This window comes from Crinia signifera, chromosome 3, assembly GCF_055691185.1.
Source record: "Crinia signifera chromosome 3, ASM5569118v1, whole genome shotgun sequence".
NCBI lineage: Eukaryota > Metazoa > Chordata > Amphibia > Anura > Myobatrachidae > Crinia > Crinia signifera.
In genome coordinates, this window is record NC_139219.1 from 170,560,278 (window position 1) to 170,578,212 (window position 17,935).

General features: G+C 39.8%; 1 protein-coding gene across 4 annotated transcripts in view; it reads left to right on the forward strand.

The window, feature by feature from the left end:
• The window catches only part of SCML4 (Scm polycomb group protein like 4), a 73,757-nt gene that overhangs the window by 34,268 nt on the left and 21,554 nt on the right, over positions 1–17,935 (forward strand). For 3 of the 4 annotated variants that reach the window (XM_083176939.1, XM_083176938.1, XM_083176940.1), the window contains exons 2-3: positions 6,212–6,423; positions 15,488–15,607. In XM_083176939.1, the coding sequence (XP_083033065.1) occupies positions 6,212–6,423; positions 15,488–15,607 (332 nt within the window). The remainder of the gene's footprint in view (positions 1–6,211; positions 6,424–15,487; positions 15,608–17,935) is intronic. The other variant, XM_083176941.1, reaches the window with a different exon arrangement.

Consider the following 17,935-nt stretch of genomic DNA (forward strand, 5'->3'; position numbering starts at 1 on the left):
CCCAAGGTACTTTTCCCACTGTCAATCTTTATTATAACTGTATATAGCGCACTGTTAATAATTTCATAATACTGGATCAAGAGTAAATTGGCGGTGTCGTTTTTAACAGACAAGTGACTGCAAATTTTGTAATTTCAGACACACACACAAATTCTGTTCAGTCTAAAGATACACAGCACACACTCTTGCAAATTCCTTCCAGTATTCTTGTATTTTTATTGTACAGCCACCACCAGAATGTTAATATTTATTATATCTGAACAGATAAAATTCTTCTTAACTATGTATTTGAAGTACTGCCTTCTTCGCTAAAAAAGTCTGTTTCCAGTAAAATGTATAATTTAGTCCAAGAATTAGAAATGGAAATGTGCATTCTCTTTTTAATCATAACTACCGTGACCCTGAGCTAATGCAAAACAAGACTCTAATTTTATGCCTATTTTGTATCAAGGCTTTCCAGCTATTTAATTAATGGTCTCTTGAGAAATGGCACTGTGTTCCCTTTGGAAGGCTGCCAGACTTCACCATTTTGCATAAAGTGTAACAATAAAATCCTCCAAAACATATATTTGGCATAGTGAGATGGGTGGCATAAAGCTAATGTGTGATTATTAATTATCATTCATTATTTATATCACAGGGAACATGCTCAGAGTAAATCAGTGTACGGTATTTTGAATTGATAAATTAATGAAACAAATTAATAGGAATAGTTTAGTATATGAAAGCATCCATCCGAAAATGGAAATAGTCTGGATTTTGATTTTCAAAGCTATCTACATAAATACATAGAAGTATGGCAAGAAAGCCAATGGACTTTGGAACAACACTTACTGTATCTTTATTGACAAATGTAAAAGGTTGTCAAACAGACAAAGAATAAAGCATGCATTACAATTCTAGGTAATGATAAACCAGTTCATACACATTACTAGAATATCATACTTCAAATCTTTTCATATCTGTGTAGATGGAGATGATGATGATGATGCATTACAGAGATTAATTATCTCTTAAAAACATCACATTACAGTATCAAAAGATATTTTAATTAGGCAAAGAAGTACTTTTTATAGAACTCCCTGCTAATTACCTCCAGCTTACTATCAGTTTAAACTAAAGATAAACCGATGGTGTGCTTTTAATAGAATATAAAGTACTCTAACACCATGTAAAAAACCATTTACATCCACTATATGATTCCTCCATTTTTTTAGAATTCCCCCATTGAGATATAAAGTGATGAGAATTGATCTTGTATTACAACCTGCCTGTCTCGGGTGCCCCAGACAGCTGAGGCTCATTCTCATGATTGATTCTACACTCCCTGTGTTTTTTTTTTTTGCCTTTATATTAAATTGGATAAGTTTTCCAATAATGAGATATGGTGTCAGGTCTCAGAGCTGCTTTTAGGGTTTAGTCATATATAGAAATCTTGACATTTTAATTAATATAGTGTGATGCAAATTATTTGAAGCCATAGCTCATATATTCAGTGGCAACTTAATTGGGTACTTTGTTCTAGTACTGCGGGACCCCTTAGCCCTTAGAACAGTAGTAGTTGAAGATAGGTAGAAGTTGGTTATAAAGAGATGTCCATCGCCAGCATTAATATTAAGGTAGGGTGTGTCATTTAAGAGATGCTCAGTTGGTATTAGGGATAGAACAATTGCACAGTGGTTACCATTGTTCATGGATTCAATTGCAACCAATACCTACCCTACCAGTATGAAGCTTTAATGTTCTCCCCATGTTTGTGTGGGTGTCCAATGGGTACCGCGATTTCCTCCCACAATCCAAAAACATGCAGTCGGGTTCATTTATTACTTCTAAAAATAAACCCTAGTTTGTATGCATTTATATGTGGTGGGTACTATAGATTGTAAGCTTAACTGAGGCAGGGACTGCTGTAAATGACTAAATATTCTAGGAACTGCATAATATATTTGCGCCATATAAATAACATACTAAATTAATGAAGAGAGTGCCAAGAAAATGTCCCCCACACCCGGTGACACAAGACAGTATGGATCAATGGATATGGAGCTACAGTCAACAGGTGAGGATTGGAAAGTCCAGAGCCAAGTCATGTAGGTGACCAGTCTTTCCCTTTCAGAAATACAGGTCAGTGCCATGAACTACATCAGCTAGATGTTAGCATAGCACATGTTACATAATAAATGGCCGCAAGTCCTGCCACTCTGATCAGTTGCTTTATTTTGTATATAAAAAACAGCAGCTTTTCTCTACCCTTCTATGCGTCTGTGTTCTGTCATCATACCTGTTGTCTACAGTCAATGCAAGGTGACAAACACCAAGATCAAGTACATGGCTTCTGCCCTAGGATAAAAGAGCTGCTACAGTAATTACTGGATCTACAGGTATTAATGTTAGGGGATCCAGTACAACTGCGTAACTCAGGTGTCTGCGAGGAGTTACACCTCCAGCAGGAGGGGCTTACACAATTGTCTAGAGACCAAACAGAATTAGCTGGAGAATATGGAATACAAAACTGGACTAGAACACACAGACTAGAGCGAGGCTGGATCTCAGCAGCCAAGAGGAGGCACAGTGAGGTGCAATATCGCACAGTGTCGATGGTAAAAACTTGCAGGCTAAGCACAAGGAGACATGAGGGAGACAAAAAAGAGGTTAATAGAACTGGAACTGTTATATTAAAGAAAAAAAGAGAAAAAATAAACTCGTGGGGTGCACTGTGCACCCCACTCGAGTTTCTTTCTTCTCTTTTTTTATTTAATATATGTGCCACAACTCGGGTCTGCACCACTGACCATCACACATACAATTTAAGACCCAAGGGTCAATATTGGGAGGTGATTTTAAACAGAAGAAATGTCTTTAATGACAGTCAGTTATGACCCCAAGAACATTGAATAAACATAATACTTTTTCCTAATTCCATAGTGCGGCTCCCCTAAAAACGTCTCTTTAGAACTGGAACAGGCCAGGGATTCTGATCAAGGCATGGATGGCAAAACTTTTTGGCAGGTTGTCCAGCAGATAGACAGAGTTTCCACAGGATGAGCATGGGAGGCAGCCACCTGGAAAATGGACCAGTTTGCAACAAAGCATAAACTATAACCAGCAGGGCATGCTGGTCTGACTTCCTTTTAAAGGAACTAAGCTGATTCTGAAGCTTGTGCAGCCATCCAGCCATCCAGCCATCAAACTAGTTGGCTAGTTAAAATTAAAATCTGGTAATGTATGCCAAAAAAAGAAGAGGATGAAGATAGAAAGGGAAAGAGAAACATAAAAATGTAAATATAAGGAGATATAAGCCTGTAAAATGTGGGAGCAGTGTGTGCACGGGTGGGAACAGGTGCATACTCCATGATATTAGTGGAACTTCTATGACAATGTTCATAATATGTCTGTCTATTGCAGACATGCTCCTTAATTATTTAGAAAGTCCTTCAGTATCTTATAATTATATTATTTATATTCTGTACAATTGTTTAGTAATCACAATTGTTTTTAATATCATTTTAACAGATATTAGGCCTGATTCAGAGTTGATCGCTGATCAGCAAATGGCCTTGTGCGCACATAGTGAAATAAACTGTGTTTCGATGGTAAACGCAATGTGACTGGAGGTTGACTTACTGGAAGCTGGCGTTTGGCATTTGTAGGACACCTGCCTTTTTCTGGGAGTGTCAGAAAAAATGCAGGTGTGCCCAGGCAAGGAGGGTCTTTGACGCTAGCATCAGCCTCGATCAGCCTGTCTTTGTTGCAGATTTTTGGAAGGGTCAGAAATACATTTGCACAGACTGGAAAAACCATTAAATGGCTTGGAAATTGAGTATGGATTTGCGAGTGCATTTCGTTCTCTCGCAAATTTACGCAAATTTACACAGGGCGGGTTTTCGTTCTGCCAGAGAGGCAGCAATCTACAGTCATCTGCAACTTTGCAGAATAGCAATGAGCTCTGTATCAGCCCATTTGTCCTATATACTGGGGCAGTACTGATGGTATAATGGTTAGCATTACTGCCTCACAGTGCTGAAGTGGTGGGTTTGATTCCCACCATGGCTCTAACTGTGCGGAGTTTGTATATTCTCCCCGTACTTGCGTGGGTTTCCTCCGGGTACTCTGGTTTCCTCCCACAATCCAAAAATGTACTGGTAGGCTAATTGTCTCCCAACAAAATTAACCCTGGAATATCTGTTGTAGGGTATACATGTAGGGAATATAGATTGTAAGCCCCACTGGGGCAGAAACTGATGTGAATGATTAAATATTCTCTGTAAAGCGCTGCGGAATATGTATGCACTATACTGTATAAATAACTTTTAATAAACAAATAATAAATATACAGTGAGTTAATTACTAGAACAAAGCCATGTAACTATATTATATTCATTCAGCACTCGGTAATGTCTTTAGAAAATAAATGAGAAAAGCAGATACAGGTTGAGTATCCCGTATCCAAAATGCTCGGGACCAGGAGAATTTTGGATAACGGATTATTCCGTATTTCGGAATATTTTAATATTTCAATGATGTATTTTGAAGTATCTTGCATTTATGCTGTATAAACACATAATATACACACAAATATATTTTATTACCACATAAAATACACACAAACATATTTTAATTGTTCAAAAAACAAGGTTTCAAAACGTGAAACAAAATGTGTGTACTATCTCAGCACTGAATTTGAATGCAAAGCAATCATTGTCTTGCACATATATAGTGCCAGTTACATATCATGTCCCCAGTGATGCTGTTACATATGTCCCCAGTGAGTTTTTAGCAAAAAAATAAAAAAATTTTTCACTTTCTGGAATGTCCGTATTTCGGAATAATTCGGATAACGGATATTCGGATACGGGATACTCGACCTGTACAGTATATTACAACATTTCAAAAACCATAATATTTATCAATGATTAGATTATATAATCATTTCATTTTCTAAGGGGTCTATGTATCAGTTTCTGCATAATTGTATGCATTCCCGCACTAACAGCCTAATACTGAATACTTTACAGAAATCTCCTGCAGAAAGTTAATTAGTGCTGTAAACCGCAGTCCCCAATGTTACCAATGGAGACTACAGTCTGACCCCTATCCTGAGATGGCATAAACCACTTTATGCCTATGGAGGCTTGCTACCTCGAGAGAGATCTTAAGATTTCTCACCCACAGCTCTCATCCAGCTCCAAAAATTTAGACTGTGCGTATGTGCAGTGTCAGATTCTCAGAAGAAGTCTTTCCAATATGCTGGGTATGTAACATGCAGGGACAATGGTTATCGCTATGTACCTATGAGATACACATAGTACATTGTGGGGATATTTCTATTGAAAAATTAAAAAATCTCTTGTGATGCAAAGTTTTAAAAATGACAGCAGTGCTACAAAACACATACACACACATCATCTATATATACTGTATGTCTAGTGTGTGTGAGTCTCCGAAACACTGGCATCTGCTGGCAGAGAGTGAAACTACATCTCTTTCTCACACATGTACAAACACAGAAGGTAGCAGACTAGCCTTCAAAGCTTTTGCTTCGAGCGAGCTTGCTAGTGTATATACACAGTTGTGCTCATAAGTTTACATACCCATAGAGAATATGAATGGTAACTCTCAAACTTTTCTTTCACTCGTGGTTTGTGGTTGGGTGAAGCCATTTATTGTCAAACAACTGTGGTTACTCTTTTTAAATCGTAATAAATAGCTCATCACCATTGTGCCAGCGATTTCAGTCCGAATGAGATCAACCCTGAGTTTCTGTGATGCCTTGGACTGGCAGCCGTCAGAAATGAAAGGAGGGGCACGTGGCTGGGTGCCCCCCCCCCCCCCGGATTGTTCCATCAGGTAGTTACATTGGCACAGCCATCTGGAAGACATGAAGATACTGCCAGCCAAAGTCCACCTTTGTGCGGCTGGTGGTTACAGCAGACTGCACAGCATGGGTTTGGCCGCGGGAAAGATCAGTATGTGCCCCGGGGTCAAAGGTTCTTTTGAGTAGCTGTAATAGCAAGCAAGTCAGGGAATGTCCATCTTAAACAAGGACCATATGCAGGATGCTATATTTATGGTGAATGCTACAGTAATATCTGTCTATATAAGCCTCAGCTTTACACATACTGAACCTGGCACCATCCAAACTATGGACCTGATTTTACTTTACCAAACTGGATTTGATGATAAACAAAATGCTTGTTCTCTTCCTTTTCAGGCCTGTTCTGGTGCATGAATCATTCTGTACTTGTAGTGAGAGATCACATTGGGGATATGCAATCTCCAAGAATACCTGGCAGAAAGCGAGGGCGGCCCCCACTTCATTCCAGTCCTCTGAAAATGACTGTCCACAACCTCTATTCGGGGTCAGCTGGATCCATCCCAACTGTAAAAATTCCAAAGAAGAGAGGCAGGAAGCCTGGGTTCAAGGTACGGTTCTGAGTATCTCAGTCTCTACACATGTTAATGTGCATTTATAATTTGGTACCTGCAAGTTCTGCAACCACTCCTCACAGCCATTGGGGGTATTCAATTAACCCCACTGCTATTTGCTGGTGAAAGCAAGGGGTATTTACTGCTAAATGAATACCTCAGGTGATAGCATTTAGCTTTGGGCTAAAGCATGTGGCTAAATAAATACCCCCTAATGTGTAGTGTGTACACACAATCGTATTGCATATAAGATGCATTTTATGATGTGGTGTGGTAGCTTTCGCCACATGTGATATATTGTTCACTGTGTACGCTGATACGTATACGATATATTGTTGTATAATATTGGGCAGTCAGTAGATCATGTGATCTTACATGTGTATACCCAGCTTTAGTCTGAATGAACGCATGAAAGGAGAATACCACTCACAAACCACAAGTCCAGCCCCACTCTTGTATGTGCATGGGCCCTTTCCAAACATACAGTACAGTGGTTATTGCCCCGCATAGGGTGTGTAGAAATGGCCTGCATTCTGCTGAGAGCAGGGCATCATATCACAGTCTTACTCTCACTGGCTGGTATAAAAAATACCACAGCTTTATATAATGCAGAGAAAATCACTGAGAATTGCAGACTTAAGCAAATTGCATTTCATTATAATTGCCTCTTGTGCCACTCCACCCAAGGCTACTGTACATGTAACAGTTACGGGTAAATTAACTAAAGGTTCTATAAATTAAAAGAGGGACGATGTTGACCATAGAAACCAGATTCTGTCTATCATTACTGCATCAAAGAAAATTATAGATATAATCTGATTGGTTGCTATGGGCAACATCACCTATTTAAATTTTTAGAAGCTTTAGTAAATATACACCTACGTTTTGAGTTCTTATTAGATAACTGGTAGAGCACAGGGTGAGTCTGTGCTTCTGGTCAGGTAGCCCTGTAGATGCAGCAGGGCCATCTTAACGCATGGGCTTAAGGGTCAGCTGCCCTAGGGCCCCACAATTCTAAGGGCCTTTGATCAGGAGTTTCCTGGTGCCTCTGAAGTTTCTTGTGAGGCTAGTAGAGATTGCTGCCCAGCTGCTTCGGTTGTGAAATACACAAAATCAGAGCTGCCGGTAAACATCCTGTACTGGCCTACAGCCAATCAGCTAATGGCAGGGTATCAGCCACCCCGTGTGCCAATCAGCCACCCCGTGTGCCTCCTGGAGCAGGCAGCCAGGAAGTAGGCAACCCTGGCTAATGGCTGTAGGCATGCTAATTACTGGATGGCAGGTGGAAAGACACTCCAGGAAGGTTTGATTTAGTTTTACTTAATTAGTGGCCCCAGTGCTTTGCTTTGCTTTGCTTAGGTCCAACAATACCATTATGACGGCCCTGAGCTACATAGGAAGTAAATTTTTATATCTTTTTCAATGTGAAACAGTATTAAAATTTAGATTTGGTTCGAACTTCCTACGTCGATTGGTTCCGAAACTTTTTTGTATGACGGGCGGTACCCCTGAGTATTAGAATTTTTTCACGGCACCCCTTGGGCAAAAGTTTCTCATTGATAAAATCAGAAAAAACTATTCAATTAAGTAAATTGTGTTTATATCTCATCCTTAATGTCAGTTATGTGATAATGGACAGGATTCACTTCTGTCTGTCCACATTTTGGGTATTACTGTACATTACAATAAATAATTTTTTATGGAACAGCAAGCCGGGCACCAGGGCGCCACGGCACACAGTTTGGGAACCACTGTCCTATGCATAAAATCACTGCATCAGTGATGTTTAACGCGTTTCCCAATGTGGAAATCAAATTCTGTATTGATGCTAGTGTAGGGCAGGGAAGACGTGACTACACTTCTGTGACAGATCTCAGTCTAGCATTAGATTACGCTTAAGCTGGGAAAACAATATAAGATATTTTCTAACAATATGCACGATTACGTGTACACACTATATAATTAATGATGGGCTCTCCTGCGGGTCATTATCAACACCCCCGTTTTGACAATTTAATTTATAATTAGTTGCATACTATTCACCGTTCACTATGTACAGTACAAGCGATAAAGATAAATTTTCCTAAAACAAGATGGCTACTGGTTAAGCAATCTATACAGTGTATCTTTATCTTTGTTGTATGTCAAATCATTCAGTGTGTATGCACTATATCGTTCATTCTGGAGCTCCGGGGAGTTCAATGGAGATCATTAATGATTTTGTTGACTGAGCATATCGCATAGTGGCCTTTATTCAGATCTGATAGCAGTACAAATTTGTTCTCAAAATGGGCAAAACCATGTGCACTGCAGGTGGGGCAGATGTAACGTGCAGAGAGAGTGAAATTTGGGTGGGGTGTGTTAAAGCTGAAAACTAAATTGCAGTGTAAACATAATGCAGCCAGTATTTACCCTGCATAGAAACAAAATAACTCACACAAATCTAACTCTAACTCTCTATACATGTTACATCTGCCCCACCTGCACATGGTTTTGCCCATTTTGAGAACAAATTTGGGTACTTATATGTTAGTTGGGCGCCCACTATAGTTAGTACGCTCATACCCCCACTATCCATGTCGGCATGGAGTTGATTATATATAGTGTGGCGAGCGCAGCGAGCCACCAAGCCCGAAGCGTGGCGAGCGTACCGAGCCCTGCGAGGGGACGCGTAAAACTAATCAAATAGCTTAGTGGGCGCCCAACTAACATATAAGTACCCAAATGTGTACCGCAATTAGTTCTGAGTAAGGGCGAGTGTGTACCCAGCTTTACATGCTGATGAAGGGAATAAATAATACACTTAACCAAAATATAATGACATGCTATTATTGAAATTATAAAAACGAATTTTTGTTGTCAGTTTTTACATTTATTATGCTATTTTTATTTAGATTTCTTAATGTAGCAGTCTGAAATGAACAAGATAAATATATATTTGTATATACTAATTGAATGTGCATAGGTAGTAAGCCTTAATAGCCATTTATCTGTTTGGGCGTACTAATCATATTTGAAAAATTAGGCCTACTTCAATGAATTATATATTTAATCTGTACAGTATAGTAATTTTTTCTTTTAATATTTCAAACAATAGAAAAAAAATACCCTAGTCAGCATGTGCGGAGCAAGTTAATGTGAATTTAAATCATGTGCTGCTGACAAACTAAAGCAGGAGCACAGTTCTAATGAGCCCATTTATATCTGTGGAATAGAAGTCTATAAGGCTGTGATCTGCAAATGGACACCCTAAGGGCTCCATTTATGAAAAAGCAATAACCCCTTCAACATTTACTAAAGGGGGTCATGACCTCCACACTCTATTTAGCAAACATCTATAGATGACAATAGGATTTGGGGAATAATATAATAGGTAGCAGGTTTTTAAAAGTACTTAGATTTTGGTGTTAGCAGTCAGATTTAAAATAGTAATTGTTTTTACCGTAATAAAAATTGCTTCTTTCATCTGAATGCTAAAATGTTTAAATCTCTGACACAAAATCCTGCTGCTTATTACATTTTGCCATACTGTATATCTTTACAGGATACCAAAAAAATACCTCCCAACTGTCCCACTATTTGGAGACTGTCCCGCTGTCCCTCCCATGGGTGGCAATGTCACCCATGGGAGGGATGGAGGCTGCCAGGGGCTGCCCATTCACTAGCAGAGGGCTGGGCACCCCCTCTGAAAATAATTAAAAACTGGGGGTTTTGGCACCAGGCCACACCCCCTATACCAAATACCTCACCCACCCGCCCCTTAGCTGTGACCTCTTTTCGGTCCAGCTCCGTGCAAATATGTTGTTCACACTATAAGTGATGCTGTAGGTACAACGTAATAAAGTCAGCAGATATGTACCAATACTTGGTTTAAACTCTTTAAAACATTTAGGCCTTGGTTACTGTCTGCCCTCTCCTTGCCTTTATTATGGCTGTTCTGGGTTTGTGTAGCATATAGTAGTTGCTGCCGTGCCCTCAAGTAGAGTCTGTTACTGCTTCTACCCTTATTACTACACCACTGCTCATAGAGCTGCATTGAGAGTAACACTGCATATACGGCTATAGTACATAGGCGAGCGCACATTGAGTGTTAGGTGTGCACAGGCACCCCCTAATGCTGTGCCCACCTTTATATACACCTCACTGACACTACGGTGCTTTAGCTACAGGGCTTCCAGGATCCCTCCGACCATCAATCAATTATGTGTATTTTGCATTACTAGACCATTGTCATATCACTACATACCTGCATCATCCATATATGTTTTTGACTTTATTTCCATGTACTGTTACACAGAGTACTTAGAAGATTAAGGGCCAGATTCTCTAAGCTTTAAAAGGGATAAAATGGAGAGTGATAAACAGCCAGCCAATCAGCTCCTGTCTGACATTTTTCAAACACAGTCTGTGACATGGCATGTTGGAGCTGATTGGCTGGTGGTTTATCACTCTCCATTTTATCACTTTTGAAGCTTAGAGAATCTAGCCCTAAAACTGAAATAGGCAGGAGATTATGGTGTGGCTGAGAGGCGTTTTATATTGTAGTGCATGCCAATAGATGATGGTAGACACGCCTGATTGGCTGTATTAGACACACCCAATGGGCAGCCCAATAGGTGGTGCTAGACCCCTATGACAGTGCACCCCCTAATAAAATGTAAGACTATTCCTCACGAGTGCATTTTGTAACAAGACCATGGGCGTATCTATAATGGGTGCATGGTGCACAGTTTAAATTTTCAGAATCATTACAAGCACGGGAGGTAGATGCCACCCTGCCCCCAGTATGTGATCCATCCACTTGAATTGCCCACAGTACAGCTGGATTTGTATATGACTAAACTGTAAACAGAGATTGGCCTTTCAGTGGAGGGAGCATCTTCGTAAATCAGTCCCACAAGCCACCTTTTCACTTCTGTGCTTACTTTTACTTTTTTTTAAATACACATTTTACTTTTATATCTTAGCCATCTGTTCCTGAATCCTGCAGCACTGGGATTTTCTGCATACTCACTTGATTAATTTTGTAAATTGTTTCTCCTTTTACAACACCCACTCTGCCAATTCTGGCTGTTATTAGCCATTTCTAAATGTCACAGATTATTCAAACAGCTTACTACAACTCATAAGAAGTATGTTATCCATGACGCTCTCAATGACTCCATCACCATGGCAACAGAATGTAATCTGTACAATCAACATTGGCTCTCCAAGGTTTGCTTTCTCTTAATATTTCTCTATCAGCTAATCTCTGTGATCTAACTCACATACATATCACATAAGCAGGGCATAAAGTGGTCATGCAGAGGTGGTAGAACTCATTTCTCTATGCCACCTAATTAACCCCCCTCCCCCCCATTAGGCAGAGACAGGGCCAGTGGTATGGGTTTTGGCATCCACCTGCAAACTAGAATGCTTTTCTGTAAGAATTACTGTGCAGTGCCAATGTGGAGGTTAAAATGTTCCACCTCAACAGAACACTGTAGAGCTGCATGGTGTAAAAATTGCAGGTAAAGATAATAATAAAAAATCAACCATATAAAAACTGCACTGGAGAGTATCTTTAGAAAAATTAGTATTTATTATACATAAATTATAAATCACTGGCCTGTATATAGTTAAATGTATAAACTCAGGTGGTTATTTAGGTTTAGCAGCTTTTTAGTATAAATAAATGCCTGGAGGTATGTATTAAAAAGTCCTCTTTTTTAGTGTTTAGAAGTTCAGGGTATAAGACTTGATTCCTTGCAAAACGGGCACTGTTAGTGTTGATTAGTTGTTTAAAAAGCCAAGAAATAATAAAAAATAAAAATAAAGGTCAAAATATATATATATAAAAAAGAACAGAACAGTCTCTTATTTTGGGTATGGCCAGACCAGTGGAATTCCACACTGGGACCTGGTTAGGTGTACCTTCCCATGTGTGGTCTGGTGCCGGAGCCCTGGGTATGTCCTGCAGATCCAGGGGGATATTTTTAATCCTTTGTTTTCCCCAAGATGGTAGATAAGTATAGACTCTGGTAAAAGTACTGTATCCAGAGAGACTGTATCCAGAGAGGGTGGGTATTTGTGGATTATGCGTTTCTCCTCCTCCTACTCAGTATCATCGACTTCCTCAGATCGTGGTATAATAATATGTAATTAAATAAGAGACATATATAAACATTATTATAAAATGTAATCATGCCTGTTGTATTTGGTAAATCTTGTGCATATGCAGCCTCTGCCTCCAGCAGCAGCTCTCCCCATAGCTACACTGCTACTGGCGGGAGAGCCTGGAAATGAGCAAAGTTTCCCCAAGCAGCACCACTAGGGGCATATCTATACTTTTATACAGAACAAGAAGACTGAGATAAAGAGAGAGAAGTTGGGGGGTGGGGGCGGTGGGCATTGGGGAGAGAGAGATACAAAGTGTGAAGCAGAAGGGGGCCTAGAGAGAGGCAGGGAGGAGGGGCAGTTAAAGGAGAAAACAGGAAGGAAAGTGTGAAGCACAGAGAGATTACAGAGGACGGCACATGATCCAACAGGCTATTCACAAAAAACAATACAGCCAGATAATGCTGGGAGCAAATGCTGCGACTCATGCATAGCTGTAGCTTCAAATAGAAAAGACGTTAAAATAATATTTATAAAATAAACGTGTGCCTCTGACTGCATGTCTGGTAGCGGGGCTAGTGTTGAAGCTAATCCCGCTTTGCCCTTTCCATCTCTTCTCTCCCCTCACTACTGACTGTAGCTTATCAATGGTGGGTCTACTTAGGGTGGAGCAGACAGCAATGTCTCTAGGATCCAGTGGTGGAACTTGTAGGTGGTGAGCCCAGGTGCAAAAATATAATTTGGGCACCCCTCCTTCACCCCATCCCAAGTTGCAATATGCAACACGGCAGTGGGTGACACACAGAATGCCTGACACCCCTACTGCAACATGCCAGCCACACAGAGCCTGTAAAGAGCACCAGACAGGTCTGCTGTAAGTCTGTCTCCAAAGAATGCCAGGTAGTGTGGACTGCAGTAGGGATGGCCATCGATGATTTAAAATCATTTGCCATCGATGGCAACCATCGATGGCAAAGGCAACGATGGCCATCCCTAGACTGCAGTGCTGTTATGGGGGTGTCACCTGTAACTGATACGGCAGGAGGCTGTCCAGGCTCCAGCTGACTATATCTGAGCTGCTCCCCCTGCCAATAGCTGCAGCATCTAAAAAACATGTTGTTACAGTGTCTGTGTGTTCTAGGGTTCTGTATCTGCTTTGGAATGCCAGAGTTGAGTAAGAGCAGCTCCAACCAGGGTCCCCCTTCCTGATAATTACGGTAATGTGTACTCACAGAGAAGCCACATCCCCTGTTACTTGTATTGGTTGACTCTTGGATTTCTCTGCAAAATAACTAAATGCAGATTTTCTCCAGTCACATTTTATGTTTGCTTCCAAATCTGAATAAGGACCATGATTCCTTTCTGTAATCTAAATTCCTAGAATCCATATAAATAACTATATAAGAAAGAATGCTCACATCCGTAGTCTAATATTATATTTTGTATCCTCATTAACTGATTTAGTAGCAATCATTTAACATAACAAAAATGGTAGCAAACATATGTTAATAAAATATATATAATTTGCTACCGTGTGTATGTGTTACGGTACATCTCACAATTGTACATTGTGTATGTGTGGATTTATAGAACGTGTATATAGACTCATGTGCCAGAAAACTGAAACACCTACAGTATCTAATAATGTGCACGGAAGGTCTTCCTTTAAATTTAAAGCAGCAACACAATGGTTCATGGTCTTCACAAGCTCTCTGTGTAGATAGTGTACATCGTGCCTCCTAAATAAAGGTCCACAATTCCCTAATATTTGTCGATGATGGATCACTGCCATTTTAGGCATTTCATTTTGAAATGTTTCTTACATGTTCTGTTGGGTTCAAATCCAGCAAACAAGGGGCCAACTCATGATGTCAAACTCAGATAAATGCTCCTCCAGCCATAACCTAATGGCTTTGAACCTGTATGGTAGAACATTGTCTTGCTATAAGAACCTGCTACCCTCTGAGCATGGCATTACGGGTGCATATGAACTACAAGCTTGGTTAAGCAGCACCTGCTAGTCAGTGATGTCTGCAGATCTATCAAGGGATCTAATGCATACCATACATACAGCCCACACAGAACAGACCCGCCAATGCCCTGGACCGTCCTTTGTTGGCATGTCAAGTACATTGTCTTATGGGGTTTTCTTAATAAACATTACCGTTCATCTGCCCAAAACAGATGGAACATCAACTTGTTGCAACAAACTACACATTTCTAGTCGTCTTCAACCTGTGTCTTATGCCATGGGGTAAGCAATGGTACCGGTGTGGTCCGTTGTCTCCTGTTACACATAGAAGAAATGCACCATTGCAATGCTTAAATGTTGATATTACATATGCCCCCAGCATTACATTTTGCTGTTCAGATGCAAAAATCAGTGTCGCTGAGAGGGGGAAGGAGCAGGTACATATTACCCAATCTAGATAGAGGTGCCCCGGCACCCTTTACATACTTTGTTGGCACTGGCATTCATGTCTTCATGGCATTCATTTTGGCAACAGTGTGTACGATTTTGACTATGTGGTTTCCCTTGAACTCCCCGGAGTCTAGAACCATACATTCTTGACTATATTATTTACTTGAGATTTTGACTATGGACGATTTGGACTATACTAGTACCTGGGTTCATCTGCCAATTGACCAGCAGGTGTGTTGTACTACTCATTACATGTGCTATAATAGGTGCTAATACAAAGTACAAGTGTCAGGATTGTTTTAGTAGGAGATTATTTCATTTCTTTCTACTGAACCACATACTGTACCTGTAGACACATGTCAGGATTGTTTTAGTATCAGGTTATTTTATATTTACTTCCATGTGCATCACTAGGATAACAATATGTAACAACATGAGTGTGTTTATAGTATTGTGATTCATTGCTATGTATTGTTTGTAAAGACGAAAAGGGTGGTGTATCCGAATTGGGAACTGATAGCATTGTTCTCACTTATGTTTTAGTACATAAGGGCTCCTGTACCACTGTTCACCCTACCCGATGAAGGGTCCATAGCCAACCCGAAACGTTGTTACTCTCTGCATGCCCTCACAATAAATCTTCAAGCATTGCATCTTCGGAGTGTGAGTATTTGATTTTTTTTTATTCAGGATACACCACCAACCTTTTGTCTTTACATGCAGAATTTTTCAACAGATTTTGCTGAGGCAAGAATATACCGATCGCTGTGTTTTTTAATTTACAATTAGCAAATCTGTATGGTCGGCTAAGATGTTTTTTATTTGAACTATGTAATGGAATGACCAATATTATCAGTGCTATCCAAAAGTGGCATTTATTTAATATAAGTTAAATAATCTTAAAATGTCATAACTGTAGCCTCTGAAATATACTTTTATTACAATGTTATTAAATCTGGCTAAACATGCTTTACAAGTGTATAGGTGAGTAATACACTAAGAGCCTGATTCTGGTTGGTTTGATTTTTGTTTTATGGAGACAGCAATGTGCACTGCAGGTGGGGCAGATGTAACATGTGCTGAGTGAGTTAGATTTGGGTGGGGTGTGTTGAAACTGATATCTATATTGCAGTGTAAATATAAAGCAGCCGGTATTTACTCTGCACAGAAACAAAATAACTCCCCCCAATTGCAACTCTCTCAGCACATATTACATCTGCCCCACCTGCAATGCACATGGTTTGTCCATTAAAGATGGAGTTTGCTTTTGCAAACCAACTGGAATCAGGCCCTAAATGTAATGCAAAGCCAGGGGGGTAAATTTACTAAAGCTTCTAAAAATAAAAAGAGGTGATGTTGCCCATATCAACCAGTCATATTCTATCATTTCTATAGTTCATCCTAGAAAATTATATTAAATAGAATATAATTGGTTGCTATAGGCAACATCACCTCTTTTCATTTTTAGAAGCTTTAGAAAATGTACCTCAGAGTCAGACACAAATGAGGTTATTTACTAAGTGCAATATGTCAGCTGCGCAGTATAAAACAGCTTTGGTCCCACTGTGTGAGTCTATTGTTGGTGCAATATTGCAGAATAGCAGAGGTTGGCCAAACAGAATGACGAAGTGAGGAATGTTATTTGCAAATTATGAAGTATTTCCACAGGTGCATCTAGAATTGAAGATTTTCTTTTGCACTGTGATTTGTCATTGGACAGAGGACCACCGTGCCATTTCCCCCTCACAAAAAGATTTAGCAGCAGCTCTGAGCTGGCAGTCTCCAGGTTTCATTGCTTAACACCCACTGCATACGTGTATGCACATACAATAGACACAATGGGCCAAATGTAATAAGGTAGTAGATGTAGGGTATGAGAATATGAGAAAGTGGAGATTTCCCTCTTTTTTTAAAGCGGCAATCATTTCAATAACAAAATTAACCTGTTTTTTTTTCAATGTAAGTGATTGCTGCTTTAAAAAAATGGGACAACGCTCAAATAATCTCTATTTCTGATTCTTACACCCTATGATATTTGTCCCAATATGTAATAAATGGCCAATGCTTAACAGAGCAGTATTTTAGGAACAAAATTGAGAACCGTACTTTATTGAAATAGAATACCACTCAATGGTAGAAGTGCAGATTCTGATGCAACATTTACATTTCTTAGAGTGGCTTCTAAAGGGATGTTTTTGCCTTGGCACAGCTTAGCATCCTTCTTGTTTTAGTGGGCATCTCCCAAAAGTAATGCTCCATGAAGTGTGCGTGGTGAACTTTCGATTCATGCTGGTGCCAAAGGAAGGTTATGTGATGCGCATAAAGTGCACTTTGTAAATAGCCTCCATATTGCCAGAAACTGTGTAATTAGTAAGTAAGTTTTATTTATATTGCGCACTTTCTCCAACAGGACTCGCAGACTTTCAGTAAATATGTAAAACCAATCATTTTCAATGGGTTACTTTTTGTTTTGATTAACATTCAAAAGATCACTCATTTCAATTGAAAGGGAGCTAGTGTAGTGGTGCTAACTTTGGGACTGATTCAGAGGTGGACACATTACCAGCTCTTTTAGAATAAAAGCTGATATTTTATCTACTGAATCACACTGCACAATGGATTTAATATGACGGTCATAGTGAGGATTTGGATGCAGCTGAATCGACAGTTAAAGAGCATTTGGTGGTGGTAACAGGTATGGCTAGACAAATACAAGTGTGTTGAAAGCAGTGGCGGCTCCAGAAGTGGGCTGCAGCATAGTTTAAAATTCAAATATGGGAGGCACACGAGCTGCAATTTCAAACACTGGATGGGACTCACTGGCAGTTGGTATGGCTCCCCTATTTGAATTTTAAACTGTGCTACAACATACAGTACCTCCCAACTTTTCTGTAATGTAAAGAGGGCTGAATACGCTCGTCTGAATTCAGGGAGCGTGACATCTCAGACAGGGGGGCGGGTTCTATGATTTAGGCACTGCCGCATGGCCTT